At 37.0% G+C, this 16,170-nt stretch overlaps 1 protein-coding gene across 4 annotated transcripts in view; it reads left to right on the top strand.

Moving 5' to 3' along the window:
* crebbpb (CREB binding protein b) overlaps positions 1 to 16,170 on the top strand; it is an 86,421-nt gene that overhangs the window by 25,765 nt on the left and 44,486 nt on the right. For all 4 annotated transcript variants that reach the window (XM_056453105.1, XM_056453103.1, XM_056453104.1 and 1 more), the window contains exon 3: positions 15,248 to 15,409. In XM_056453105.1, coding sequence (XP_056309080.1) covers positions 15,248 to 15,409 — 162 coding nt within the window. The remainder of the gene's footprint in view (positions 1 to 15,247; positions 15,410 to 16,170) is intronic.

Below are 16,170 nucleotides of genomic sequence, written 5' to 3'. Positions count from 1 at the left end.
CTGCCGGACTGCAGTAAAGTCGAAAAACTAAAAATGAAACACCCGTAATTTCATGAAACTGCACTGGAAACGTGGAAAGCATGGGGACGCAATGATGTTAAACGGGATCATGAAAGAAACAATCAAAAAGTAACTCATGTATACGCCTTAATCATATAATTGTCATATTCAGATGACCACAAATCATTAGATTACTAATGTCCATGAAAATGTAGTCACAAGCCCTAACTCTAGAAAAAACATGTTCCTTGATTTTGATGACAGCCTTTCCACAGGTTAGTAGTAAGCTCATGTTATGTTATTTGCAAAGAAAAATCTGCTTTTCAAGCTGTTTGGACAGACATATGAGTGAATATAGTGTATAGAACGTCCTATTGGGGTGATATAAACACACCCAGTCCCTTTTTTTTTTTTTTCAATTTAACAACATAAAAACGGTGGACCAATTGGAGCAGTTTTCAGACCGACCGTGTGACTCATCGATGCAACTGCACAACAAATACTCATTGGTAAAGTTCTTACTGTAGTATTTCTCTCAAACGCTGCGTGAGATCTGCTTCCTTTAAGTCTGTCTGTTTTCTGACGCAGCCGAGGGAGGAGATGAAGGCACGTAGAAACGGTGGGCAGGGAGGACTAGCCTTAAAGGCGCAGTACGACAAAACAGCCCCCTAGTGCAAAAATGTATAAAATAGAATCTTAAAATAGAAAAGGTATAATGAAAAATCTGATAGGTGTTTTGAGCTGAAACTTTACAGACACATTCTGGAGACGCAAAACACTTATATTAAATCTGAAAAAAGGGCTAACCTAGGTGCCCTTCAAATTTATGCTAACAAACAAATGATCAAAAGAAATATATTAATGCAATTAAATTCAAATATATAAAATACGAATAGATGAATATTTTAAACTTTAATTATATTGTTCAATTAAAATGTTAAAAATGTTTTTATTTTGTCAAATAAAAGACTTTTCTAGAGTCATCCACTTTAGTTTTGTGGCTCAAAAGTATTGGTTCAGACACCGTTTTGGCACTGATACCGATTTAAAAGTATCGATTTAGCACCAGTATTGAAATAACCCCAAAAGACACCCAACCCTAGGCGCAAGTAAAAAAAAAAATCTCGTCTTCACTTTGAAATGTAGATATTTGGACTAGAAATTGTTAAGAAAGTAACATGTTTTGCCATAAATCGTATAAATTCCATATAAATACAGTAATTAAATATAATTTTATATCTCCTGGTCAACTATAATCTAGTCTCCACACTGCATATTTTGTTATGTGACTATTGCATATGTGCACATATCGACGCTGAAATTGTATATCGTGCAGCCATATTGTCTATAATATATATATTTTTAATGTTTTCCATGTTAGACCATCTACAATCATAATGCGACTCGCTTAAAATGTGCATTAAGATCACGATAGCACTGCATGTTCTCACCGTTTTGACATTTTCACAATTCTGAAAGTTTTTTTGGCTCCTAATCCAGCTAAAAGACCGCTGAGATCTTTTAAATATAGTCGCCTTATTCAACTTTTCAGAGGATAACATCAAAGCGTGCCTGTCTGGGCTTTTTTTCACAGAAAGGTAATTGTGGCTATCACATGTGTTTGATTGTTGTGGTTTGACAGGAAACCAATCGGAAACCAGTCGACTATACGTACTGTGCTTTTGTTGCTAGTAGTGCGCACTCATCAACCACTTGTGTCGAGAGCCCGGGTTCATATCGAGAAATCAGGCAGTCGCTGGAGTTTGCAAATGAAATGTAGTGAATAACTTGACAGGGGCTGCTGGAGCGCTCATGGGTTTCATATCTGGCTGTTTGCTCAGAGGTGAATAGATGTGCTGTCGGCAGTGTGTGGCGTGCGTGTTTGCATTGCACACAGATTATGAGAGTCACAAGTGCAGGTGAAGTGTGTGAGATCAGTCCACATCAGAGCGATGGGGCTTCTGCTCACCGTTCACTGCTACAGTGTGACTTTACCGTCGACTCGCTGGAGGCAGAGCAAATCTGAGTTATGCTTTTCACACTTGTTGTGTCGTCTTTTAGATTTATTAGGTTGGTTTGAGTTGTAGTTTGTTGTCCAAAATAATGTGTAATCAATATTATTGATCAATGTTTTTAGCGATTAAATTAGCAATTATAACTGCATTTTAATTAATGAAATGACTTAAAACTGTTTTATTTGGCAGGTTGATATGTTACTATACTCTGGTTGAAATGTGAGATTTTGCTGGTGTGTTTATGTTGCTGTGGATATATTTGAATGGATCTTAGTGGACAGAACTAGCGCTGCATGATATTGGAAAAATCGGACATTTTTTTTCTGCAATATTTAGTGCGGTATTAAATTGTGACCGTTTTACCAGATGACTTGAATAGCTCTATAGGGTACATGCCGTAGCATGCTAATGGGACTTTTAATTTGCCAGTAACCTGTGTTAAGTGCTTCCAGTGAACTGTTTGCAATTGTAAAATTGGCACGTTTAAGGTCTGTTTTCTTTAAAAATCAGCGATCTCCACTGACTGAGTGATATTTGATATAAAGTGGGTCTCAGATTGTACAAGAAGCACTGCATTAAATTGCATTTTTCCCTGACATGTCTTTATAATACGAGCATTTATTTTACCCCAGTATACTCTATGGAGCTTCTAAGTAAACTTCTGAGTAAACGGCTTTTGTCTCGTTTTACGCTTGAGCAATTAAATGAATGCCAAAGTCTGTTTAACTGATTGTGTTTTAATTACATTACAACATCGATGCTGCAAAAGGAACCTTATAAAATGGGAAAAAACTCACAATAACCGGTCACCGGAAGTTTATCAGTATGGGAACAACAGTAGCGGGGCATATACTCTGTTTAGAAACAATTCATGAATTTAGATTGATTGGGATGATTGTTGTAGGAGAGTGAATCGTGGATAATATGATAAATTAAAGCCATAGATAAATACAATAGAGCAAAGATAGAGGTGAAATTTAATGAGGTGAAATTTAATCAACGCTTTATGGTTTTCTGGGCTGTCTAACTGTATTCAGGTAGAGAATGTGAATAAACATGTTAAAAAAACACACACAGAATAGTTCTTGTATAAGTAACGCTGTTTATTTTTATAATTTATTGTAAATGAAAGCTTTAAACTTCCTTTTAACTGCTCACACAATCACATTAAGGCCCAATCCCAATTCTACCACTAGAATTGGGATTTTACCACTTCTACCACTCCTACTCCTTGTTTTGCGCGTTCCCGTGAAGGGGTAGGGATGTCCCAATTCTCTTTAGCTTGAAAGTGTAGGGCTAAGGGGAAGGACGAGATAGCCCAAATTGAGATTTTTCAGGGCCACACTTCCCAGAAAACACCAGCCACAATGGCAGTGTAGCTGCACTCGGAAGTCAAGAGATCCACAAATGAGTATTTTTTTTTTTGTCATTATTACGAATTTTTACTGCAAAAAAGCACAAATTTTAATACATTCATAACGGCGTTTGTGTTTTACCGTCATGCTTTAAAAAAAACCCTAAAATAAAAACCGATAAATATGGATCTATAATCCCTAATAATAACTCCTGTATAGTAGTCCCACAACATTCTGGCACTGGATGACACTCGAATACTCTGTCAGAGAAGTCTAGTGGCTGAGAATGAGCTTTTTACAGTGTCTGCTATAATGTTCATGTTGTTTACATAGATGAATATGGCCACGGTGTAAATGCGCAGTACAACTGGAATAACTACAGCAGTTGTGATGGTCTGATCTCATATGAAGCAAGATGACGTGTGCAGGTGCTGTAGTGCTGTCCCATTTCTTAGGGGTACATTTCCCTTCACATTTGGTTTTTTAGGGGGAAGGGGTAGGGGTACTAAAATAGTTGGGATTGGGCCTAAAACACACAAAAAAAACACAAAATTAAAACACTTTTTTACTCCGTTAACGTTATATTAATGGCCCCCCAGTATATTTGGCGGTGACACATGAATAACACTATTGTTATCATCCTTTTACACATTTTGTATCCGTCCACGAAAGCCAAACATTCGCGATCAATTAACCAGTGGAAAATCTTCTCTCGCGCTGAACGTTTCCTGCTGGTTCTTGTGTGCGAGAACTGTCACTCACACAGACAGTCAGTCACGTGCTCTGCAGACAGTCACGTGCCCTGCACAGCCACGAAACCAACAATAAATTATTAATCTTTTAATAAACGACTCAGATAAACTTTACTATGTACTCGGAGAGCACAAAATATACTGGCTGCAGAATATTTGTAAGAAATGGCTAATCAGACTAATTTGTCTTATTTAAATAATCTACACTTTTTATTCTAGTAATTATTATAACTTTTAGCTGTATTGTGTATTTTTATTCCTTTTGATATTTATTTCTCATTTGCTGTATATTTTAATAATTTAATGATATTAATAGATTACATACTTTATACATATCTAAAATGCTTTAGCGATACTGTAATGTCATGCCAATAAAGCAACTTTAGAGAGAGAGAGAGCAGCCTTTACCTGTCAGTGTGTGCACATGCCTCCTAAATAGCATAAAAGTAAGAGAAATAGTGGATTTCTTTTATTTCAACAGCCCTTATTAATAACTTTTACGCATTGGAAAGAAAAGGTGTATAACAGTGTCATAATAAATAAAAATATAGTTAAACACATTATTTGGTTTGTCGTATGTATTTGAGCATTTATGTGCTGTGGGTAAAAGGTGTGTTTCAATCCTGCTGTACCACCGCAAGTATATTTCAAACCTGTGGCAAGCACTGAACTCCAATGTAGGGCTGCACAATTAATTAATTTTAAACCGAAGTCGCGGTTTGAAAAGGTGCGAATTTCAAATCGCAAAAGCTGCGATTATTTCGATTATTACTATGGCGAGAGCGGGTAATTAAAACGATCCAACTAACGTTACTTAAAGCAGACAACTGTTACAGCTGAACTCACGAGCCCCTATTTCACTCCTGTGGCAGGGCTCGAAATTAACCTTTTTGCTTGGTAGCACTGGTGGTCCTAAATTTAAAAATGTGGTTGCACCAGCCAAACTTTAGTCGCACACACCAAGAATTATGTGCACCGTTACTACAAGTTTTAGATTAACAGATTTATTGCATTTGAAATCATCCTAATGATTAAAGGGTTACGCTTAAAATGTGTAGATACAGTGGTAAAGTATCACTAATCATTCATTCAAATCACTAATGTCTGAAACAAAATCTGTCAGTGTGCTTTTCATTCTGCGTGAATGTCTCCTAAATCTGCACATCTGGTGAACGTGCAGTGAAAACCGGTTGCACGGCGAAAATTTTATGCCCTCGCATAAATGCTCCCAAATATATTTTGAGGTCTTGTAGATAAAATTTTGGGCGCATATGCCACCAAAACGATTGCAATTTCGAGCACTGTATGGAGAAGCTGTAAACATCTCTGCTCTACTTTTCTCTGTCTGTGTGTGTGTGTATGGACCTTCGACCTGCTTGCGTGAGGTAACATAACCTCTCTCGGCTGTTACAGCGACACACACACACATGAGCATATTACTCTGCTGCATGAGTTTTTTTCCCACCTGGCCAATCAGCTGTAATAACTGCGCATTATAGACTGTAACTGCAGATGTTTGTCTGTATCCGCGTCACTCATCGGTGAGTAACGCCAGAGCCACTCTAACCTTTAGAGCCAATAACAGCGTTTCTGTTGGATGCAGGAACACAATGACCAATCACAGGTGTTTGACAATGCTCAAAAAGCAAGCGGGATAATACATTTGTTTAAAAATACATTCATTTATTTGCTATAAATGCTCATGTTTATGCACCAATTTATGAGCAGACAGAGCAGGATTCTCGCGATGACCACCAGCGCAATTCCGCTCTTTGTTATGAGCCGTAGTTTCAGTGTAAACTTAGTAAAGGTGAGTTTCTTTGGCGATGATGTCTACAGTATTAGACTTTATATTTAGCGGACATTTGCGCTGAACTCGCAGTGAAAGCAACGCAACAAGATTCGGGCACCTTTTCCGAAAACCCTCGATTGATCTCAGCTGGCGGATCAACATTTACCTCATGTTATGATCGCTGTCATCTGCGCTATTATTATTATTATTATTATTATTATTATTATTATTATTATTATTATTATTATTATTATTATTATTATTATAACTTTAAGTGAGGTTTGCAAACCTGTGTACTTTTCAATCTTCAGCCGTTTGCATTTCCTGCGGTAACAAAAGCTCCCTGTTATCTGACAGCGGGAAGCGTTGAGTGATTGACAGCTAATATGAACCAATACAGCGGCAGCGTAGAGCGATTCAGCAAGTTTATAGAGAAAATCAAATGCTCCCAAATATATTATGAGGGCGCATAGATTAAATTTCGGGCGCACATGCGACCAAAATGGTTGCAATTTCGAGCCCTGTAGTATAAGGACAGGTATTCAGACCACAACTGAACGTTTGAAGAAAATTGAATGCCTTATTATTTAGAATTAGCTATTATTGATGTAAATGCAGCTGTTCAAGGCACATAATTGATTTATTACGGTATTGACGGTATTAGAAAATCCATGTCGTGGCACAATGTCACACCGGTGATGACTATGACACCGGTGTACCGCCCACCCCTAATTCAAAAAGTGTTTTCATTGAGCAGGTAAAATTAGAGGGACAGTTCGTATATCTGACTGTATTAAAGGACAAAATTGTATTCCAAATAATATATAAATGTAAATGGATTTATAAATTACATTTAAATATTAGAATTCTTGTGCTGTGAAGTCAAATCTAATATTGTGTATGGAAATCATTGTCCGTGCACCATGAATGTCATGAAATCACTATGAAAAAGGTAACTCATCAGGTTTTAAATGTTTTATTTATCTAATGTAAAAGATTTTATATATAGTTTATTCAATTAAATTTAAAATACTGTAGTTATTCTTAATGTGTCATGACAGCTTCATTGGAAAAAATGGTTTTAAATAGACAGTAGCATAGGTGTAGTGATTGTAATTTTGCTCGCTCTTTCGTTGGTGCTGTTAGTTCACCACATCAAACCTGCAGCTCTTTTATAAATTTATAGTAAATCACAATTTTGATCTGATAGATTTTTTTCTCCAAATCATGCAACCTTACTGCAATTGTTCAACTAGAGCTGAAACCGTTCATTAAAGAACCAAACTGTTCAAATCTCATGTTAATTCTCATTGCACTGCAGCATACAGGCTGAATGCATAAAATAGATCATCAAATGCCAATCTTTAAAGCATAGTCGGCATGACTGAAGTGAAAGTAAATGTTAATCTGCAACAAGACATTATTGAAACTCCAATACTAAAGTTGGAATTAAGAATTCTGTAGTTTAATAGGGTGCAACGTGCATACTAATTACAGTGTTGTACGTTTATTTTATTTTACTTCCTCATTGATTCATCAATTTGGAAGGTTATTATGAAAATAAAACTAGTGTGACCAACTTAAGTTATTAGTACTAGTGCAATCATACAAGAATGAGTCAGGAGCCTTGGGCTAAAGCCATAATGAACACTGTCTGTTTTTATAGTGAAAGATATGCAGCCTTATGCTTATTTTATATTTGACAATGTGTTCAACTACAGTTAAAGGGCTCGTTCACACCAAACATGTCTTTGCTTCTTTACACATGAGCATTGCTTCTGAACATAAAGCATAAGGGTTTCCGCCACCAAGTGCCTGAAGCAGAAACTTGCAACAATTGCGTGACTTAAGAATCAGTGTTGGCATCAAGGCTACATGATTAATCGAAGGTGGTTAAATGCGCTTCGTGTGTCTATTTAATAATGTTTTTATTCTAGCGTATCTAGCAAAATTATACATCTGTAATTTCGTTTGCTTTTATACACTCTTGTTTTATCATCTATGTTAAGCTGCTTTTGACATGATCTACATTGTTAAAAAGTGCTATACAAATAAAGATGATGTTTTGCATTTTCATCCACTCTGTGGTAATTTTGACTCTTAATTTGGCCACACCTTTCACTGTGTTTCAGAAAATGGCATGATTTTTGGGGCTAATCTTGTTTTGACATATTTTGACACAAATTTATAACCCTTTTGTTATGTTGGTGGCTGTTTTTGCCCCTTTGACTTCCATTATAATGACATTTTTTATTGCAAAGCCGTGACAGCATATAATCATGCATTCTTGATTTGTTGGAGGTTTTCCCTCTTGGAAAGAGTTAAAGGGCACCTTAGATGAAAATCAACTTTTGTAATCATTTTGGACAGAACAGTGTGTAGGTTATATTGGAGTGATATAAACCCAACAAGTGTCTTTAATTCCTGACATTAAAATAGGACCCAAATCCTCATGATTTTGAGGCCCAACGTGACGGAGTGCGGTTTTCCCTGCCCACCTAACTGATTGACTGGCGCCATGTCTCCATATTAACATGTATACACGCATCCACAGAATTTTTTTACAAAAAAACTGGGATTAAATATCTGTTCCAACTCTGTGTGTGTACTGCAAACGGCATTCGTGTGGGACTCCTCATTTCAGAAAGGCTTGAATAAACTCCTCTACAAATGCATCAAATAAACTTACTTGGTATTTTTGACTAATGAGCTGTATTTCAGCTTCATCCGAGTCTGTCCCCTTCACTAGCTATGTTTCCATGCAAAAATGCGAATTAACTTTATGCTCAAAACTGGATTATCGCATAAAAGATGTGCGAATAAAGCAGCGTTTCCATCCAACGAGTCAAAACTCAAACAAAATCATCACTTCCTGATTAACTGGCGCCAAATATCAACAGTAAAAAACAGACGCTCTTGATTCTGGAGGTCATTAATATTATAATAGCACTAATACTGAAACGGTTAGGTGTTTTAGTATGACCAAAACAACATTTCAGATGTTTTACAATGTGCTCAGCCTGCTGGTTTGTCCATTCACTCACATTCTTATCATCACATGATCTCTTCTAACAAAATCACCTGACCTTTTTTAATGCGCATACTGGAATTTCCAAAATGCGCATAAAATAGGTGCATGGAAACGTAGCTGCTGACAGCTGTGTATCTGCTGAAACGCAGGAGAAACAGACATGCATGTGGGAGCAGTGGGCGTGGAGAAGCGGCTAATTTGCATTTAAAGCTACAGGCTACAAAAACAGCTACACTATTCTCAGTCACCAAAATGGGCAGATTCTGGAGGCTATAATAAATAATCTGATGGGTATTTTAAGCTGAAACTTTACAGACACATTCTAGAGACACTAAAGTCTTAGATTTCATCTTGTAAAAGTGGTAAAATAGGTGCCCTTTAACATTTAGGTTTTTTACTGTCGATCATCAGTTACAGTGCAAAAAAAGCTTTCCTTTCTGGCTTTTACATGGTGTATTGTGTGTGTGTAGGGAGACATTTGCACACATCTTGATATGTTTGAGAAAATAAACGAATAAGCAGCTCAGCACTCAGAACATAGTAAACATAGTGAGTGTATTCAGTTAGTATGCGCTATTCAGACTATAATTTGCTCTTTCACTCCATAGAACTCCATATAAAAGCCAGAAACTTTTTTGCCCAGCCCTGTCTAAAGGGTTAATGCTGCCCACTGATGATCAACAGTAAAAATTACAAATTTTACGTCTTCCCAACAGGGGGAAACCACCAACAATCAAGAATGCAACCTTATATGTTGTCAAGGCTTTGCAATCAAAAAATGAGGTTATAATGGCAGTCAATGAAGCAAAAACAAACATAACAAAAGGATAGTCAAATTGAACAGAGTCCATTGAGTTTTTAAACAATTCCTAAGCGTTTTCCCCAAAATATGTGTCAAAATAAGATTTGTGTCCACAAATCATTGCAATTGCTGCACGTTTGTGGCCAAATTAAGGCTCCGAATCAATCCCAGAGTGGATGAAAACACAAAACATCATGTTTAATCAATACACAAGGGTTAATATTGCAATTAGATCCAATAAGATTGTGTGAACTTGAACAACAAAAAATGAAAAGCCGAATGACAAATGAAATGAAAACTGTGGCTTGTTGCACTTATTTAGAAAAGTGTGTTAAGCGTGTAAGGAAGCATTGGTCTCTTGCTGTGTCTGTGGCGTCAGACTGGTGTTAGACTGAAGCAGGGATGTGCATTGCTCAGGACAGGGAGTTCCTCCGTGTGGCACGTTCAGCGGCGTCGACGGCGTATGCAGCGCTAATGGCTGCAGGCTCGCATTAGTGATGGTGGGGGAAGGGCTGCTTTACACACACCGCTGGAGGAGCTCGGATCTGTGAAGAAGAGCAGCTCTAAACACTGCTGAAAATGCCTCGCATTTGGCCTAGGAAAGTTTAATCCAGCTGCACCATTTTGTGGTGACAACTTGTGATTCTGAAATATTTTTCAGATGATTTATTTCTAATTGCATCTGAGATATAAAACCTGCTCATTCGGGTATATCTAATATGTTGTCATACTTGGATATTGTATCTGTGAGGAATATTTTTAACCTGTTATACGTAAAAAAAGGTTAACACTTTGTTTTAAGTACAAATTCTCATTAACTTGCTGCCTATTTTGGACCCTTTTCACAATCTCAGGGTTTTTTCTCAGTAGCGGACAAAGTCATAGTTGGTGACCTTAGAGCACAGTAAATGAGAAAGTACAGCAATTTATTTATTTATTTTTTACAATCATATTTGCTAAAATACTAAAAGAAACTTCACAATGGTGTTGTAAAGACTTTCAGAAAAAGGAAAACAATAGTGTGAGACTGATAACGGTAGCCAAAAAAGAGAACAACATCAAAATTACTGTCTGTCCTGCCTCATAAACGCTGCATTTCAAATGCCTCGCACAAGCAGTAATTAGTTTTTTGTAATTTGATGCAAAGATAACACATTCATAAATGCATATAAATATACATAGGTTTTAAATAATGACCTTTAAACGAGTCGTAACAGTCTTGTGAAAAGGCTCCAGTAAGATATTGGCTGTTTATTTGTACTTACAAAGCACATACTCTGCATGATCTTTTTCTATAGACCATTTTGAGGGATGTAAACAAAAACAATGGTCCCAAAGTATTTCCTATTTTATATTTTTGATTTCTAGAGCTTCCGAGAATCCAAAAAGAGCCACATATTGATAAATATTGTTATGATAGCTTTTTTAAAATTAAGTTATGATTGAATTGTCTCTTGTTATACAGTTAGGAAATATAAGGTGGGCCATTTATATTGATACACTTTAATAAAATGGGAATGGTTGGTGATATTAACGTCCTGTTTGTGGCACATAAGTATATGTAAGGGGGGCTTGTAAATAACTCATGAAAGAATATAGTTACGTTAAAACCAAGCACACCATTGTTGTTTCTTGTGAAACTCCCAATAAATTTATTACGGTGTATCCATATAAATGGCCCACCCTGTAGTTTGATGACAAGCAGGAAACGATCATGGGCCAATGACATCACCACTTTAAAATGGTATAAAGGTCTAATGATAACTAATACCTAAAGGCTGATTTAGGGGCCGATCACACTGAATGCGCTTTTCCGTTCCAAAAACCCAAGGTGCACCACCCTTCCTTTTTTGTTGACAAGAAAAAAAGAAGCTTGGTTTTCTTTTTGTGTCTCTAAACAAGGACTAAATCAGCTGCGTATTGTTTGTGAGTGTTGCTGTTGATGTTGGTATTAATTGAATATTTAATAATATTGTTATATTCAAGATTTGTGATTCAATCATCACTGGATAACTCAAAACGGCAACCACAAGTCTCTCCTCAATCTACAAAACTCTCTGTAGTCGTCTTAACAAAAACACTGCTGTCACCTCAACGGAAACCCCGCCTCTGCTTTCATTTGTTTGGAAAATGATTAAGACATGACTCGCGTAACGCAGTTTTTTTCGCTCATAGTTGAATTTTTTTCAACTGCGAGCGCTAAGGCTGGGCGATATGGGCAAAAAATCATATCCCGGTATTTTTAGGAGGAATGACGGTATTCGATATCTATCCGGTATTTTCCCATTAATGGTTACTTGAGAGTTAAAGCCTTTATTAAAACTTTATTAAACATTTTTTGAGCAAAATATAATTCAAACGCAGGGGTTTTCCTCCCTGTTTATAAATAAATAGCTGCACATAATATAACAGCTGCACTAAATCTTTGATAAATAAAATACAGTACAGGTTTTTCTCCTGCTTAAACTATGTTGTACAACATTTCAAATTATAAACAAAATCTTTGATATATAAATACAGTACAGGGTTTTTTCCTGCTGTTGTGCAAATAACAGTAAACAGAAAACAATAGAAACAATAAATAGAAAACACAGCTACATTGTCAGAGCAAAAAAGAAACGCACTTAAATAGTAACACAACAAAGTGTTGTCGGATAGAAAAGAACCACATTGAATGTAAATATGAAACAGTATTTTATGTCACAATTACAGTGCTGTTAGTAGTAATCCTGTATACCACAGTTGTGTGATTTAAAAAAAAAATAATAATTTTTATAAACAACAATTAAATCAGCTCTATATGTTTTTTAGTTACACATTTAGATGCATGTATTGTGCACAATTATTAAAGTGCACATATCGAACATATCCATATCCATTTTTTACATATCCATGTAAAAAATCTTACACATTTTCTTTTGTTTTGACTAAACTTGTTTTACTAAATATTAGATAAGGAGATGAAAACGAATAGACTATAGATATGAGAAGTAACAAAGTGGTTTTAGAGTACTTTGATGAAATGCTGGTTAAGCATATAAATGTAAAGAGTCATTATAACACACCAGAACACAGAGTTAAATGTGTTATAGCTTAAATGGAAAGAAGAGACCGTCGTGTAAAAAATACTGAACTTCTAATCAGTGAATATGAGGTGGTTTCACTTTCGAAATGCGGTATAAATTCATCCCATTTTGGCATTAATTCTTTTGAACATATTCAGGTGCTGCTTGTCAATTGCGGAGGAAATGATGGATAAAAGGTTTCTGATAAACCGCTGTGACAGCTGTATGCGCTTTATGACATGCGTGCACGCGAGGGGGAGTCAGATAGATTTCTCACCACACCGGCACTGCATGTTCCTCCATGTTGCGCCAGTAATGGGTCGTTCTTGAACGATTCGTTCATTTTGAACAAATCTCTTGTATGACTCGGGGAGTGAATCAATCATTTGCGCATGCGCACATTTGTGCGAGTGGAGATCGCGTGCTACCTTGGAGTGGTCTGTTTCGGCAGAATGCGCACGTGTGGCCTCAAACCATATCGATATGACAGATATTGGATAGTACTGCGTTGCGTTGGGGAATGATATCGATATATTCCCAGAACTCGATATGCCGCCCAGCCCTAGCGAGCGCACAGTGTGCAATTGCAAAAACGCGTGGCGCAGCAAGCAGGTAAAATGCGAGGCGCACAGGGCACATAAGCAGCACGCAAAACGCCTGCAGCTTTTAGCAAATTACTTAAAAAAAAAAGGTGCCTCTCAACGCAAAAACGTTCGGAGTGATCGGCCCCTTATGCTTCAGCAGCGAGTGGTGCATGCCTTGCGCATAGTTGTGCTCTTATACTTCTTTGTGTTGGTCTGCAATAACACTTCCTAAACACTGCCTAAACAGGCAGTAGGTTTTTGTCTTCCTTTCCAGTTTCTTTACGTGTGCTTTGTTTTTTCTGAATGCTACAAGTATCTAAAACTCGCTCATTCAAAGTCGGGAACCAGCAGACGTGCAACAACTTTAATCATAAGGTGAACAAAAAAAACAAGAGTTTTCATCTGGAGCTTCTTCTCAGGACTCGGCACTTGTAAACACTCGCTCCATTAGGCTTGCGGCTATTAGCACCGCCCATGTTTGTCACCATTACCAAACTGACCAATCATAGGGGTTGCGCTACATGTTGTTGCGACGTGTAGTTAAATTCTTTGAGAGGTGAGCGTCAGCTGCAGCGAGGGCTATGCGACCGCTGCGCAAGACCGTGCGCGTGCGTTTGACGCAGAAGTAAAAATCAGCCTTAACTCTTAATGCCTCATTCACACTAGCAGCGACTTTGTAGCTGTCTGTCTTACTGGATGGCTATTTGCTGCAAACGCAGGTCTGTGTAGGTCAACAGCATGGAGAATACAATAGGTTTCTGAGCGGGCTGAGAAAGGATCATGTCAGCTCTACTGTTGCTCCTGTTGGCTGCCGCTCAAGAAAGTCACTCTTCATTTGTAGAAAGTTGAAGAATTCTCAACCTTGTCATGTCGCTCGACACGCCCACCTGGTCGCCAACGGTCGCTATCGCTCATGCAGACTGTGGACGCCGGAAGTTGCTCGCTCTGTTAAAATGAATGGTCGCTTGCCGCTTTGTCTCTGTGAGTCACTTGTAGTGTGTATTAACTTACTACGAGTAAAGCTTCACTACTACTTTAATAACTATTAATAAGCTAATGCAAATTAAGAGTTTGAGGCCAAAATCATACCTAATGGATTGATAATGGCAAGAATTGTACCTTAAAATGAAGTTTAAAGAAATCTTTAAAAATCTGTAAAATATTGCAGCACTGTTTAAAAGTTTAGGTGAAGTTACTTTTTTGAATGATTAGTAGTTATTGTGCCAGTATAATATTTCGGTTTAATTATATTATAGTTATTTGATTCGTAAAGATTCTTATATTGATATATAAAAACTGTGCTAGTATTTTAATCCTTTCTATTGGTCAGAATTTAGAAAAAATAAAATCTTTCAAACGTTTACACAGGGAATGAATGAATTTAAAGTCAATTAGAGAAATAGGAAATCTGTATTTTACATTTGAACTATTTTCTCAAACGTACTATATTTTGGTCTAATAAACACAACAATGGTGCGCATTATAAACCTTTTAAAAAAACTTACTGTATATTATGTGACTGTTGAAATGCTATCATCAATGCATCTGTAATCAGCTGTTTTTATGAAGAGCAGACACTCAACTCTTCTGCATTGAAAGGCAAGACAGTATCCCCTACTCATCTGCGAGCAGACGGATGTCACTGAGCAGCTGTTGACAGTATCTTTTAGTACACTCTTTGACCTATGAATGATTGGTTACACTTATACACTGGACCGTGTGCCCACTGAACGCCGTGACTGCTCTCTATGAATCTAAACTGAACTGCTCAAGCTAATTTAGCCATCAGCTGAAGCAAAGGAGAACTATTAAAGTTTATTTATGTTGATTTATTTATTTATTTTTTCTTAGATGGGTCTTGCAACAGCTAATGGTCCTTTCGGGCAGCAGTACGTACAGGGTTCGGTTCAGCAGATGTCCAACGCTGGATTAAACGCTCAGATGCAGAACAAGGCAGCTCTTCCCAACAGCCTCCAGCCCACCCTGAAGGGTGCTTCCAGCGTGCCAAATCTGGTGAGTATAAACCCTCCACAGCTGGCTCAGGTTCAGTCCACAGCACTCTCAGCCTCTACGTCACACATCCATTCAGTAGCCATTCATTCATTTACTAAGCTAATTTAGGTGCACGTTTATATCCCTGTGTGGTTAAACTGGCTGAATGAAGTCTAAAATTAAAAGCGTCCTCATTTTTATGTGCTGCAGTTTCTTTTTTTATCATTACTTCTACTTTAATATGATTTTTTTAAATTCTGAAGGATCATGTGATGCTAGGGTAATAATGATGGTGAAAGTTCAGTTCTGTTATCATGTGAATAAATTATTTTATATTGCTTCAAGATAAAAAAATAAAGTGTAATTTTAAATGTTTAATGTTTATTGATTACGTTTTTTATTAGATTTTTCACATATTATAACCCTTGTGTGCTCTAGGGATGTTTTCATCCACTCTGGGGTGATTCTGAGGCTTATTTTGCCACAAGTTTCTCTGTGTTTCAGCAAATGAAATTTTTTTGGTGATCTTATTTTGACACATATTTTGGGAAAATGCTTTGAAATTTTTAAAACAAATACTCTCTGGGCAAAATGAGTACCCTTTTGTTGTGTTTTGGGCTGTTTTTGCCCCATTGACTTCCATTATAACCAAATTTTTTTGATTGCAAAGCCATGCCACCTAAAAAATCATGCATTCTTGATTGTTGGTGGTTTTTCACTGTTGGAAAGAGTTACAATTTATTATTTTTACTGTTGATCATCAGTTGCAGTGCAAAAAAGCT

Source organism: Danio aesculapii, chromosome 3 (assembly GCF_903798145.1).
Source record: "Danio aesculapii chromosome 3, fDanAes4.1, whole genome shotgun sequence".
NCBI lineage: Eukaryota > Metazoa > Chordata > Actinopteri > Cypriniformes > Danionidae > Danio > Danio aesculapii.
This window is presented reverse-complemented; position numbering and strand designations above follow the sequence as displayed.